This window comes from Ips typographus, linkage group LG7 (assembly GCF_016097725.1).
Source record: "Ips typographus isolate SLU linkage group LG7, UJ_Ityp_2.0, whole genome shotgun sequence".
NCBI lineage: Eukaryota > Metazoa > Arthropoda > Insecta > Coleoptera > Curculionidae > Ips > Ips typographus.
The window spans coordinates 3,196,579-3,211,626 of record NC_138428.1 but is presented as its reverse complement, the minus strand read 5'-3'; the positions used below and the strand labels follow the sequence as shown (position 1 = coordinate 3,211,626).

At 36.6% G+C, this 15,048-nt stretch overlaps 2 protein-coding genes across 9 annotated transcripts in view; both read right to left on the bottom strand.

Annotated features, from left to right (window-relative positions):
- Nucleotides 1-54: 54 nt before the first annotated feature.
- On the bottom strand, nucleotides 55-3,968 carry LOC145731694 (uncharacterized). Its single transcript, XM_081983594.1, has 6 exons — nucleotides 3,830-3,968; nucleotides 1,240-1,428; nucleotides 1,049-1,190; nucleotides 785-991; nucleotides 565-731; nucleotides 55-511 (listed from the first exon to the last, which is right to left on the bottom strand). Exons 2-6 carry the CDS (start codon nucleotides 1,419-1,421, stop codon nucleotides 409-411), a joined length of 801 nt encoding a protein of 266 aa, XP_081839720.1. The 5' UTR covers nucleotides 1,422-1,428; nucleotides 3,830-3,968; the 3' UTR covers nucleotides 55-408.
- Nucleotides 3,969-5,116: 1,148 nt separating this feature from the next.
- Nucleotides 5,117-15,048, bottom strand: part of LOC145731687 (uncharacterized) — a 67,856-nt gene continuing 57,924 nt past the window's right edge. For all 8 annotated transcript variants that reach the window (XM_081983585.1, XM_081983579.1, XM_081983586.1 and 5 more), the window contains 8 exons: nucleotides 13,353-13,569; nucleotides 11,964-12,062; nucleotides 11,719-11,909; nucleotides 11,533-11,665; nucleotides 8,950-9,852; nucleotides 7,024-8,058; nucleotides 6,656-6,767; nucleotides 5,117-6,602 (listed from right to left, as the gene is read on the bottom strand). In XM_081983585.1, coding sequence (XP_081839711.1) covers nucleotides 6,185-6,602; nucleotides 6,656-6,767; nucleotides 7,024-8,058; nucleotides 8,950-9,852; nucleotides 11,533-11,665; nucleotides 11,719-11,909; nucleotides 11,964-12,062; nucleotides 13,353-13,569 — 3,108 coding nt within the window. In that variant the 3' untranslated portion in view covers nucleotides 5,117-6,184. The remainder of the gene's footprint in view (nucleotides 6,603-6,655; nucleotides 6,768-7,023; nucleotides 8,059-8,949; nucleotides 9,853-11,532; nucleotides 11,666-11,718; nucleotides 11,910-11,963; nucleotides 12,063-13,352; nucleotides 13,570-15,048) is intronic.

The following is a 15,048-nucleotide window of genomic DNA, read 5'->3' as shown; positions in this document are numbered from 1 at the left end:
GTTTCCATGCAAATTATTCTATGGAAGGTAAATTTGCTTTCAAAACTCAATATGTAGATATAATATGTATTTATTGGAACATTTTTAATACAAAGACTTATTTACAGAAATGAACGTCCGTATATAATAGGATCATATCAACGCGTAACAATGCTAACAATAATATTAATAAGCAACGTGGAAAAGCTACGAAAATGCAACATATTTTTATACAAACAAATATATTACAAATCTAAGTTTAGCACCACTGATACACTAACTGTACAAAGGGTGATGCTAAAAACATACTACTTAGCGCAATGTTTTTTTTATTTTTTAGATGAAATTTTGATAGAAAGAAATCTCTAAAATTTGTATGGCAGACTACAATAATTTCCGGCCGTTGAATGTGTGTATGTCAGTTGGGGTTTAGAAACGGACTTTCTTCTCTGTCACCATCACACCTTGGTCGTCCACAGTCTCCGAGTCGCATTCGGCCACTAGTTGCTTCAATCTGGCAACCCTGCGTTCCCTAAATCCAGAAGAAATGTTTGTTTTATGTTTTTTTATAGCACTAGTGCTTACCTTGCGGCTTGTTTTTCCTGTATAGCAGCCATTTCTTCATCGATATCATCAATTTTGGCGCGAGACTGACGTGCTCTGAGAGCGGCTGCGCTCACTGTCGATTCACCATTTTCCTGAGCGACTGGAGACCATTTTGTCAGTTTATCAGAGTCCGCATCGTACGATACCTGTCAAATTTCCAAAGCTTTCTTCTAGTCAGTAAGACAATTGAGATACCAACCTTCAAGGCACGTTTCTGATACGACGAGGAGTAAGAATCACTTTTGCTGGATGCGCTGCTATCATTGATGCCTACACTGTCCAGGATTTTGTCTGCCCTACCCAACAGCCGTTGCGATTTCAAGTTGTTTGAGGTGGATTCCAAATCTACGTCATCGATATAGCTCACTTTCTTTGAGGCTCTGATTCTTTGCAAAGTAGACGCAGTCTAAATTCACACTTATGTTGCATTACCAACTAGTTTCAATACCAGAATGAACCGTACCTCATTGCTGATTCCATCTTCTTCAAGCAAATCGCTGCTGCCACCTCTAAAACGAGCTCCCCTAGAGTCAAACAGGTTGGAGTCTCTGATACGGCTGCTCGCTCTTCTTCTGGAGTCGTCGATGTCCTCTTCAGCAAAAGCTCTGCATTCCAAAAGTTGTTATTTAGGTTACAAGGTTAGAGGAAGAGTACCTGGCGTGACGTTCGGCAATATCCACTGCCGAATTCGAAGAGTATCTGGGAGGGGAGAGTGGTCGTCCTGAATATTTTCTGTCCAGGCGATCCAAAGTGGATTTGTAGTAGCTTTCGCCAATGTTGTAGTTGGAGTCATAAATCCGCGTTCTGGGACGACTGAGGATAGTTCTGCCTGACATGGTTAATCTAAGAAATACATATTTTGTACTGTTAACCGCTTTTTGTACATGTGATACAAAATGGGATGCCTCAATTCTTTGTGTTGTGTCCCAATACATAAAATAATATAAGTTGAACCAGAACTACTTTACAAACTAAACGTATCAAATTTCCAGAAATCAAAATGACGTTTGCCTATGAATGATACATCGATTATTATAAATTTCCTGTGTAAGGCAAATTGATCTTAAATCTATTCCTAGATAGATTATAAATCTTCCACGTGTTTTGTTCATTTATATGGAAATCACTACGTGTACATTACCCAATTGATATAAATAGGGTGTCAAAAAATTGAAATACTGCCAAGTACAAAAACGTATACGAACCGTTCAAACAAGACTTTCTCGGTTAATTTGTTTCGGTTTTCACTTCAATTTACCAGATTTTGCTAACAAGCTCCATAAATAAAAAAATAACTCAGAGTTTTGCGCTACTTAGCTGATTTCGTAATTAGTAGTAAGTTAAAACCACGTTTCATTAGTTTATTTATTCAACACGAAGGCCAAGAAGTACATTTTGCTTTTATAAATAAAACAATATAATGCAAAGTTCAAAACTGTTACATTTTTAGTAGTTACCAGTAAAACAGTGTGTACCATTATTTATTAATCAATAAAATTATACAATGTATGGCAAAATTTATCGAAAAAAAAAAGCACAATACTAATTTAGATATGCAAATTCAATGGACCAGGGACTGAGGCATGCCGCTTTAAAAATAGAAGTAGGCCAGTAGCCGAAAGGTTATTTTAAAATACAAGCTTGTCCCGAGGTTTCTGTCCTTTTTTTTCTCACTTTTAGCGCGATGTAGGTCGGGGGTTTTTGTCTCAAAGAATTCAAAAATTGTACAGTGTGTCCAAATAACACTCACCGGGAAACCTTTACAAGAAGATTTGAAAATAATGTAAAGAAAAACTACGCTTGTCCTCTGGAAGTGAAGACAACTAAATACTACTACATTAGATAGCGAAAACCAGAACTTTCTAGCTTTCTTAACATGAATGCTTATTATTCTGAAGTTATAAATAAAGTAGATAACCCAAAATATAAGAGCTTTGATGAAGGACAACGAATAAGCGACCTGGATCAATACAAGACTGTAATAAATCGTGTAGTCAGTAATTAAAGAGTAAGGATCAATTTGTTCAACAAAAACTGGATAGGTAATGCTAGGCATACCCTTAGCAAAGTTCCACGACTGGAATACCTACGCATAACAGAAGCCATGAGGAAATATCCTACAGCGGCAATGGAGGCATACTTGACCTCACACATTTGCATCTCACCAACACACAAATGGTATGCAGATGGGTCCCAAACACACAAGGAAACAGGAGTGTTTGAGCCAAGAACCAAATACTCGGAGCCAATGGTAAAATACCCCAGTATTTTTCAGGCAGAAATTCAAGCAATATAAAGATGCAGCTCAGTTCAGCATTGACAAGCAGGATATTGCAATTCTGACAGATAATCAAGGAGCCATAACTATAGTCAGCTCTAAAATGGTATGGGAATGTATAGGCAAACCAAATGAACTGGGCAGAAATGGGGTCCAGGACATAGAGCAATCGGGAAAAATGAGAATTCCAACATTCTGGCTAAAATAGGGACCGGGAGTCCTTTTACAGGACCAGAATCATGGCTTGGGGGATCACACCTATAAACACAAGCTCAAATTGAAAAAATAGCCAATCTCTGAGAACAACTCAGTGGATTGGCGCACTCTAAGGAACTTCTTGGAGATTACAACCGGAAATGGAGTAAAGAATTTGTAAAATTGAGCAATATAAACCTACGCTCACTCACAGACTTATTTATCATACAATTTCCATGTACTTAATTATGACTGCTAATTCACTAAAAACTAACTAACTAAACACATGTTTGCCACTGTGATGTCACCGTCAAAACATGAACCTTAAGTTAAAAATATGCCTGCAACAATGTAACCGTCAAGTTAACTAGGTCACAGTTGATAGAAATTTGACAAGGTTAACCTTCAGGTAACCATACTCATATAAGCATGGGTTACTCCCTTTTTCCTGCTAATGGTGAAATAACTTTAACACAATTGGCTGCTCTATTTAAGAGGCAGTACATGCAAATTTTATGCTTTGTTGGCATGCAGTTGCGATTTAGAATAACTACAATTTGGCCTTCTGTCACTAGTTTACAACAGTATTTTTAATTAGTTATATTAAGGCCCATGATCATAATAAGATATATTTAGATGTCCGGTCCGCGTGGGTTATTGTCTCGAATTTCTTTCATACCAACCATACTATTCCCATATCAATATACTGAGCGTTAAGGGTTTTTTGGACTAGCCTAAGTAAAAAATTGTCTTATTTAAGTAATTTCTTACCTGAATTTGATTCGCGCGGATTAAAAATGGTCAAATCACTTTTCACACTCACTACACACCGCTCTCCAAGGAATCTTAAAATAAGTCGGACGTGAAACGGAAAATATCCCCGCCCGACACTCCAACCATTTTCTCCCACTCAATCCAGGGCCAAAATAATGCTTGGCAAGCATAATAACATGCTTGTTCCTGTTAATTTATTGTTTTTGCATTTTCCACTGGACAGTTTTCACTTTTACAGTCATAGTTTATTGATATGTTTTGTCACAAGAAAGTGCGATCCATTACATCTTAAATTTTGACTTTCATAGTATAATTTAGATTTGTTAAAATGATATTTACTTATACAGGGTGGTCCAAATTGATTTTGGAAAGGGTAAAAATACTTAAAAAATAAATGCCATAATGTTATATTAACTGTGATTGAGAAGTAACCTAGCTGAGCTAACAAGCCTTAAATATGTTTTTAAAAAAACTGATTAATTACGATTTTTTTTCAGTATGCATTAGCATATTGAATCTGCTAGATACCTCTAAAACCTACTGAGAACCTTCTAAAAAGTCCCAAAGACCTCCATAAGTGTCTAAACTTTCCCAAAGTTGTTTTAAATTGTCAAGGGTCTCTAGGACCATTTTGAAAGTGGCAGAAACCTCTAAATGCTACTCAAAACCTTCTAAAAAATGTCAGGTGTCTTAAACTATCCCAGAATTGTTTTAAATTGTCCGAGGCTTCTAAGATCACATCAAGTGCTAGACACTTCTGAATGCAACTGACAACCTTCTAAAAATTGCCAGATACCTATACAAGTGTCTTAAACTTTCCTAGAATTGTTTTAAATTGTCCGAGCCCTCTAGGACCATTTTGAATGTGCCAGACACCTCTGAATGCTACTCCAAACCTTCTAAAGAGTGTCAGAGGCCTTTAGGACCATTTTAAATCTGCAAGAACCTCTAAATACTACTGAGAACTACACAGTAGTCAAAACGGGACCCTTGCAACTTTTAAAACGACTGAGTTATGAACTGTCAAAGTTTGACAGGTAAATAACGTTCTCAATGCGGTAACTCTAATAAAAGCGGATATTACGGGCTACAAAAAAAAAATAAATAGATTCTCCTTAAACAACACGATTTATCAATGTTGAGTGATGGCACATAACTCCCAATCAGGTCTTTTGTCAAATCCAGAATTGTATTAGGAGAGCAGAAACGTAACGCGGTAAAGAAAATTGAGAATTGTATTAAGAGAAGGGTCAAATTGAGCTTTAGTATTAAATTAAACAAGAATTTGTATGGAAAATATTTATTATAAGACAATTGAAAAAGATAAATGTACAAAACACTGACAATACATAACAACGACGCGGAGTTGAATAAATCCATAAAAGAACGATCTTAAAGGCAAACGAATATATTTTTTTTCTAAATTTGAAGTAATATTTTGTTAAAGAATCGTAATTTTTTTCAAATGGGTCAACTTAAAACTTCCAATATACTGGTTGGATTTATCCAACTATGCTACACAGTGAAGTATAATAATTTATCATAAAAACGTACAGTGTGTTTAGCGTTTAGTAGTAATTAAAAAAGCCAATATACGCGCGATAATATCTTACAGTAATAATGTCAAAAAGTTGCTTTCAAAGTCTGGAACATGGTGCCGGTTTTACAAATCTTGGGTAACTTTATCTTAAAGTGGTGAAACTACTGGTTTTAAATGGTTATAATGTGTGTTAAAAGGCACCGTTTTGCGTTTCATTCTGTATACCAAGAGTGTTCTAAATTTGTGGGTTAGTTTGTGAACATTAAGTTGCTTTCTTACAAGGAAAAGGCGTTTAGTATGAAATTGAAGAAGCAATATTTTCCTAACCGTCTTTCCATCGTAAAAAAAACACATTAAAACTAAAATAAAGATGTTTTGCAAATATCCAAAATAGTGATAGTTAATTGTTCTTTATATTAAATAAAAAAGTTTTTATTTAATAAAAGAATTTAATATTTTTAGTTACCCACAAATTTAGACCGCTCTGTATACTTTTGTTGGTGATTTGGCATCTGTATAACCTAAAGTAAACTAAAAAACTACAACGTAAATAGATAAATCCAAAAAAAAAAAGAACACAATATTAGACTTAATCACAGTTTCAAAACTCTATACTACACTAAAAAACCGAATAAGGTAAAATGTATCACAACTTTCTCGTGATCTTTCAGTTTCCGCTTTTAATATCGTCCGCCCACAATAGTAAAAATACGCGCTACGAAAAAATGGCAGTTTTGACGAGGCTGAAAAATCTTACCAAAAAAAAAAACAACGGAAAACGTTCCTAAAACGGAACGCCACCACTCGACACGTCAAAACAAACCCTTTTCTTTCTTCAGTGATGTTTTCTTCCAGGCTGGCAGTTCTTCAAACTCCTCCTTGGACATTTGAAACAATTCCAAAAAATCCGATGCGGACAAGTAAATTTCCAGTTGAGTTGGGTCGACTCCTTCCGGTAGAGGTCGTTGCAGTATTTCCGCTAACGGATACGAAGTCCTGGATAGTCTGGCTAGTTCTTGCTGGAGGTTGATTTTGTCGTTGTCTTTGCGCAGGTCTTGTAGGTTGAGATCGCGCACGTCTTGTCGTACTTCCCACTTGGGGAACAAATTTTTGAATTCTAGAGGCTCAAGTCCCGCCCACACTAAATAAGCCACTACTTCTTGGTCAGGGTGACGTTTACGCCAGTAGTTTATCGCTGTTTGCATTGCTGCTTTACGTTCAGCCTGCCATCTATAAGCGGGTGTTTGTAGTAAAAATTAAAAGAGTTGTTTAGGAATAATTACCTGATAGCGCCTGATCCTGTTTGATCAGTGTTTAGTTCGGGGTCTTCGTCGTTTTCCGGCCACCATCCTTGCCACAGCCATAGTTCGTGGTCATTGTCGAAGAGCGCTAAACCTGAAAATAAAACCAAAATGTTAAGAAGACAGTAATGTGTGTATATTCAACAATGTCGATAAAAAGTAGTTACAATAACATTTTATCAATCAATATCGAAGAAGATAAGAGACACGCTTGCATACTTTTTTTGTCACTTTTCATTATTATTTCATGTTTGAACCTATATGATATTCTTTCATGATTATTATATAATATTTGAACTTTTTGACGTTTTAGCTATACATCCTAAAGTTGAGAGTAAAATATAACTTACCTGGTTGACTAGAATTGTACAAATCAGATTGCACAAAGGCGTACGGACTAGAATGCTCGCTGCGATGAGGACACAACACCTCGCTGGCCACAAAACTCCCGGTGATGCTTGACATTTTAAACAACCTGGGAGTAAAGTCAAAGTTCTGCTCCTTGTCCAGCAGGGAGTGATAAGTAGTCCGGTCCGATCCCACCAGCTCCAAAAAGTCGCTTCCTTCTTCACCTTCTACAACTTCAGACACTTCAAAAGTCGCGGTGGAGTTACCGCCAAATAGTTCTTCGGGTTTCTTCTCCAAAACTTGATCCACCACCTTCTTGATCACTTTACGCTTTTGATCGCTCGATTTGCTGCCGTGCCAAACGGTTAAGGTCTTCGCTGTGGGATTGAACAGGACGAAACCGGTTCGGCTTCTTAGACTAGCCATCTCTAAAGGTACTTCCATTAAATAGGCTTCTTCCTCCAATTCTCCTCGCACCATAAACAGCTTGGGTTTGTCCCGGCTGACAGTCTCTCCTCTCTTTCCGTGATGTATGATCATTCCACATCCAAATAATCTCAAGAATGCCGCGGGTTCCGCCCCTTGGGTAACCCGAACTTGGGGCGCGTTCTCCTTGTCCAGCTCCACAGTCAAGAAAGCCGCGGTGCATTTTTCCGTCACTGATGAGTAGTTTCCGTGCCAGCAGAAAAACACGCACATGTCCCGGCCTACTTGAAGGTGTTTTGAGGGTTTCCCATTCAATTCGCGTCCTTTAACGGTTTGCCGGAACCGCCACGAGCAGATATAACTGTCGCCGTCGTAGAACTGACCAGTAGAACCCTCGTTCAGTTCTTCGTGCGTGTTTTCCTGAATGCGCCACGTCTTCACTTCCTCTGTGTCGTACTCGAACAGTCTGCGAGTTTCCTCGTCAAAGTAGCTGGCGCCGCGTCCCAAATGGGTGTTTTGCACCACGAGATCGGGCTCCCGGTTTGGTTCTTTTAGCATTTCGTCCACATTGCATGGTTTGATTTCGATGGAACCTTTACTTCGCTTTAAACCTGTAAGAATAAGAGTAGTTAGAGAAAAGAAAAAGAAGAAACCTCTATAAGTGTCCTAAATTTTCACAGAGTTGATTCAAATTGCCAGAGCCTCTAAAAACCATTTTAAAACTGCCAGAGACCTCTAAATGCTACTTGACAACCTTCTAAAGAGTCAGAGGCATCTAAAGTGTCTTAAACTTTTCCAAAGTTGTTTTAAATTGTCAGAGGCCTATAGAATCATTTTGAAAGTGTCAGAAACCTCAATATTTTACTGAAAACTTTCTAAAAAGTGCAAGACGCCTCCACAACTGTCTTAAATCTTCTAAGAATTGTTTTATAATGCCAAAGGGCTCTAGGACCATTTTGAATCTGCAAGAGACTTCTAAATGCTTTTTAGAACCTTCTAAAAAGAGCCAAGAGGCCTCTATAAGTGTCTTAAACTTTTCCAAAGTTATTTTAAATTGTCAGAGGCCTCTATAAGTGTCTTAAACTTTCCCAGAGTTGTTCTAAATTGTCAGAAGCTTCTAGGACCATTTTGAATCTGCAAGAGACCTAAATACTACTGAGAAACTTCTAAAAAGTATCAGATGCCTCTATAAGTATTGTATACTTTCTCAGAATAGTTTTAAAATGTCGAACGGCCTCTAAGATCATTTTGAATCTGCAAGAGACCTCTAAATGCTACTGAAAACCTTCTAAAAAATGTTAGTGGGTTCCAGGACCATTTTGAAATTGCCAGAGACTGTTACATGCTACTGAGAACCTTCTAAAAAGTGTCAGACTGTGTGTCTTAAACTTTTCCAAAGTTGTTTTACTCCCTAAATGTTAGCAGGAGCTATAACTCTCTCTCTTAAAGCGGCTTTTACGGGCTACACATTGGTCAAAACAACAAAAGACATTACAACTTACCCTCTTTATTGTCTCCTCGAACCTGGATCACCCTCGAGTAATCAGGCCAGTCCAAAAACTTCTCCTTAAACAACACTGTTTCTCTATGTTGAGTGATCTTGGCAAACAGCGCCCAATCAGGTCTTTTGTCCGCCTTCAACGTTGCCTCCTTCACCTCCCGCTCCCCTAAAGCTTCAGCGACATTTAAAGGATTGACGCTACAATCCCCGTAATTGTACCCGTCCTCCCACAACTCTTTTGCTAACTTCAGCGCCACCTTTTTCTGTTCGTTGGGCGCGTTTTTGCCGCTCCACACGTACATTTCCGAACCGAAGTCAAAAACGATCACCGCCGTTTCATTCAGCATTTCCAATTTAGGAATGGCGCCCCAATACGAGTCGTACGGAACCAGTTCGTTGTCTTCCACGGTGTAAATCATGTTGGTCCGCAAAATGTTGGTCTCGTAAGTCTCATCCTCGTTAGGGTGACCAGCTGGCACGGTTTCGGGTATGCTCTCGGATCCCAGAATCTTCCAGAAGTTCTCCAAATTTCTGGTGACTGCATCCTTACTGGATACGTTAATCACTTTGGACACTTTACAACCCATATCGCTGGTTTTCTGGATGTGATTAGCTACGTCCGAGGCTCGGCTTTGTTCGATAATGTTTGAAAATTGTCCGGTGTAGTTGTACAAGGCTTTGGAGGTGATTAGAAGGAAACAGTCTCCTTCGTTAAGACTAGACGCTACGGGAGCAACTAGTCTGGTTTGGATGTGTCGTCGCCCTTTGATTTGCAACAGCATTGGATCTTTGAAAGGCAACAATTGGGTGGGGCCGGTCCCTTTTTTTAAGGCCACAGATTTAAAGTCCTCGTTGGACATCAAACCGGCCAAGGCTTGGGGAGCTTTGTCCGATGTTAATGCCACTAAAATGACAACAGAAAAAGTTAGTTTTTGTTTCATAAAGAGAGAAAGACGCTAACAATGGTTGCAAATGTAGCATTACATATTTATTAATGTGTTTCAGAGTTCTAATATGTCTTTGAACCTTACTTTAAACTCTGTTCAGTTGTTCTCTGTCTGCTTCATTAAACAAAGATCGAATAAAAATATGTTTTTTTATTTATTTATTATTTAAGTTTGACGGTTCAATAAATGTAAGGTTATTTTGACGTTTATATTAGTTTAAAAAATAAACAGCTTGTCATTTTATATAGAGCAGTTCGGTGTCCATAATATCCTTCAGGTATAGTAACAAGGAACAAATCCTTATATCTATATAAGACATCTATTTAGAGGCTATTTTCCAGAAGTAAAAAATAGCTTGATTTAAATTGCTAAAATCTTCTAAGGCAATTTTGAAGGTGCCAGAGACCTCTAAATGTCTCATTAGAACCCTCTTAAAAGTGCCAGAGGCCTCTACAACTTTCTTAAGCTTTTGAAGAATTGTGTTAAAATGTCAGAAACCATTTTGAAAGTGCCAGAGGTATCTAAATGCCACTGACAATCTTCTAAAAAGTGCCACTACCTCTAGAACTGTCTTAAACCTTCCCAGAATGATATCCAATTACCAGAGGTCTCTAGGACCAGTTTGAAAGTGCCCGAGCTTTCTAGATAATAATGCAAACATTCTAGAAAGTGCCAAAGGCTCCTACAACTGTCTTAAACCTTCCCAGAATTGTTTTGAGATATCAGAAGCCTCTAGAGCCACTTCTAAATGCCCCTGACAATCTTCTAAAAAGTGTTAGAAACCTTTCCAGAAGTTTCATAGTCCTTTAAATGCTACTGACAACCTTCTAAAAAGTACCAGAGGCCTCTAATTGTCTTAAACGTTCCTAGAATTGTTTTGAGAAGCCTCTAGAACCATTTTGAAAGTGCCAGAGCATGTTTTTTAATTTTTACAGCTTCATAAGATGATATTTGACAGTTTGCAGCATTTTGTCATATGGAACTAGCTCCTGAGAACATTTAACCACATCACTGTCAGAAATCCTATTTATCGAGCTCAAAAAACCATTTCATACGAATTTTAACAGATTGTACTAGTTTTAAGAAAGTTTTGACATTTTATAGCTTCATGGAAAAAATTTTGATAGTTTCCAAGTTTATAGTAGATTAAAATATGCTCAAAATAAACAGATACACGCCACGACAGTCTAGTTTCTACTCATGGACCTATAAACAAACATTTAATATGATTTACAACTTACTGTATTAACTATAACAGTGCTTTTAAGAAAGTTTTGTATTTTTCAGTTACCATCATTGTGACAGATTGAAGTATGACCAATATAGGTGTGTGATCTATAAAAAATTTCCTTAAGAAGCTATAAGGAACATTTAACTTAAACGCTTTTCAAGTGATTATTGTAGTTTAATAGCTCTATGGATCCAATTTTGTAGGTGACAGATTAAATTCGGTTTAAAACAAATATTTGTACGTCAGAGCTGTCAAAATTTAATTCAAAGACCTGTAAACAAGCATTAAATATGCTTTGTACCGGTTGTATTGCTTTTAAGCTAGTTTTGTGTTAGTTAGAGTGGTATTTCATAGTTTCCAAGTTAATGACAGATTAAAATGGTTGTTCACAAAGCATAATACTTACGTTTTTCAATGCACAGTCTTTTCTTCTCTCTCTCGGCTACGCCGGTGATGACTTCCGTGTACACGGTGGATATGTCAGTTCTGTCGGCCAAAGCCTTGATGGGATTCTTGGACGTTCCTTTTCTTCTACGGATCTTCTCAAGCAATTAGCAACAACGCTTTAAATAATATAAATAAAAACACTTACCTGTACATTTTTCTTAAAAGCTAAAATAGGCTGTCTATCGATGGCGTCAAAGTCTTCGAGATTAATGTCCAAACGGTCGTGCTGAGAACTGGAGCGTTTCACACTTTCGAAAAATGCGGTAAAAGTGGAGTCGTCCGGTTTTATTATAGGTACCACGCGGCTTTGGGGCTTTGTTGTACTAGTTAACCCATCTGCAAATTGAACACCTTGAATTAACAGAAACTTTGCATGAGGGAGTGACTAACCAACTGATTGACTTAGAGAGATTGGCGACAGCGCGGATTGGCTTCTCGAGAGATCGAAATGTTTGTTTTTTTCAGGTGATGATGGCGTTGAAGAAGAATCTGAAACAAATCTTCCATTTAATACATTCAGGCCATATAATTATTAGTAAACTACTGCAGTCTTTATCATTGGAGTAGTATTGTCATTTGGAAGTATAATTACAAAATTATTAGTGATTTATGTCACAATCAACTTGGGCTCTGCCAAATAGGAACTAAAAATTCCACAAAAATGTATATTTTTATTGTTCTTTTTAGGTATATTCTTAGTTTGTAATTTGTGTGTGACACTGGTACTATTTGACTCTTGACTTGGTAAAATTGTATATGTATCTTATAAAAGTCAGTAAATTAGACAAAAAATATTATTTATTGAACACTTTTTTCTAGCATGCAGGTGTGGTAAACTTTCAACAAATGTTCAAAATGTGTGTTCATTTTCGTGTCTACAAAGGTTAATACGTTTTAAAAAAATAAATTAAATTCTCTGTAGCATTTCATCATTTTCCAGTTTGAATTATCTTTCCTTAATTCATTTTCTGGACATTAAATCCACTCAAAAACCACTGCCCAAATCAACTCATACCACGTATAACTTAAAAACGTATAACTTAAATTAAATACAGGGTTACTCAAAAAAGTTATTTGGTTTAAATGTGTACAAAGTGTAGTAGATGGAGCTCTCTACATTTTACAAGGAAAAAATATAAAAATATTTCGGAAAAACTAATACGAAATTGAACTTTTGACATTCTGTATCTTCAAAATCATCGACTTTAGAACTGAGGAAAGTTGGGTTCTATGGTTATATCGTCATATTTAAGCCTCGAGAATTTGTGGTAGCATTATTTCCGCACTTTTGCTGCACTGACAGAGAAACACTGATATCCCATTACAAATTCTTGATCACACTCTTACATCAATAGCTACTTTTATCTTATCTTTGTTTTTAATAATATTAATTAAGGTATAGTGAGTTTTAAGACATGCAAATAACCCCTGATCATTTTAAGTAAATTCAAAGGCTAAGTTGTGCAAATCACCAAAACATAACTTTACTAACTACCAGTTTAGAGTCCTCTATAACTTAATACTTATGACATGGTGGTAAAATAAACGTCATAATTACCGCTAATTTGATCCAATAATTTTGTGTCTCCCATTCTTCACTCTTTAAAAAAAATCACCTACACAAGCAAATACTTATGACTAACTACCAATTAAATCCAAAGCAATATTTTCATTTCGCAATCTGTGATAATAATCTGGATGAAACATAGCATTATTTAGTTTATATAAACGTTTATCAAATAATCCTGCAGGATTAAAGGCTTTTTTGCTGACACTCACCATCTTTTCCTTTGTATCGTTTGGCTTGCTTGGTTTTCACCCGATCGGGAGATGGTAAATTGATGGAGGGAATCGCGTCCTTAATTTTCTCCCCCATTTTCCCCGCCACTGAAAACTTTTCTGCGTCGCTCTTCTCCACTCTGACTTTCCATTGCTTGGACGCGGCGTCCAGTTCGTCCTTCTTCGCAGCCAACAACGACTTTTCGGACAGTTCATCCTGAAATCCAACATTTTAGTTTTTATTCGACTAAAACGTGCATCCGGCTCACATTTTCTCGCAGTAAATAGCATATGAAAATTGCCAGAAAAAACACAGCAAGCAACCACATAATCAAAAATCGATCGGTTCCTAACTGATATAGAACATAAACTAATAGCGGTACATAAATAAATAAATAAATTGGCTGCGGAACGAGCTACGAATGAATAAATTATTCGTCATGGTTGATAAAAGTGCGATCGTACAGTCACATATCAACACAATCTGTCGAATATCGACAAATACGGTGTTTGTGCACTACCGGGAAGGAAAACAAGGTTGTCTATAATCATTTGTTCTGGTAGAACATGGAAAAAACATTATTTTGAATACAACTACTAATTATGTTTTAGTACAAACTATAGAGATATAAATTAAGACCCAATTTGCCTAGATAGGACACATTAATTTTGTCAACTTCTCCCTAGTCTTCTTAAATTAAAGGGGAACTGGTCATGTTCTTTGATGCCTTATTGCAATGCTAATTTTCTGGTTTCATCCTGTATCTATGTAATTAATATGTATATGCATTTTTCTGATAAATTACTCAAGTTTTTTGCATTCCAGAACAAACTATTGGCAACGCTGTGTGTCCGAAATTCTGTTTACCAACATTTTGTCTTTTCTAAAATTTCCTACCTGCTAGTGGTTCTACAATATCTTTCCTGTGAATATTTTGTAAGATATTATGGAATATATGTGTACGAAATACATATTTCCTTCAGACGCAGCGTTTCCAGATCTACTTAGAGGTAAATAGTATTTTTTTTGTTAATCATTAGTACCATAGTAGTTCAGAAATACATGCAAATGTTTGTTGTGTTGTCAGATACTCTATAGTAATGTTTTTGCCTTTGTCTAGTGCTAATAAGCAAATTACTACTATTTGTACTGCTGAATAGCTTATGTTAAACTAAGACAGATGTTTATTGTAATTTTTCTTTAAAGTGGTCACTATTGAGAGAATTGTCTTATGACTTGTGCTACTCTATCATTTGGCACTGTTGAAACTTATTAAATGATTCAAAAATAAAATATTTTAATCACTTCCTAACACTATTTTGTTCGTTCTGAGAAAAAGAGAAAAAATGTAATGGATCGGATCAGTGATGCCAATTTTACTAAATCTTCTAGAGGCAAATGATGTAAACTTGTTTTACTACCCAGAAAGGAAGAAAATGTAGCGATTTGCCAGACACTTTTATAAGAAAAAATCAGTATGAAACTGATAGAGTTAGCAAATACTTAAGTCGAAAACGACATTTATTTATCGACGCTTTTTTATTTAATCTCGAGATACTGATTGGAAAAACAGATCGAACTAGAAAGAAGTCATTGACAGTTTTAGTTTCTAACAGCTACAGAGTGTTTCCAAAAACGAATTTGTACTCTACCTACCAGCTTGTGTCAGCCAGTGTCAATTGGCTTTTACAGTGT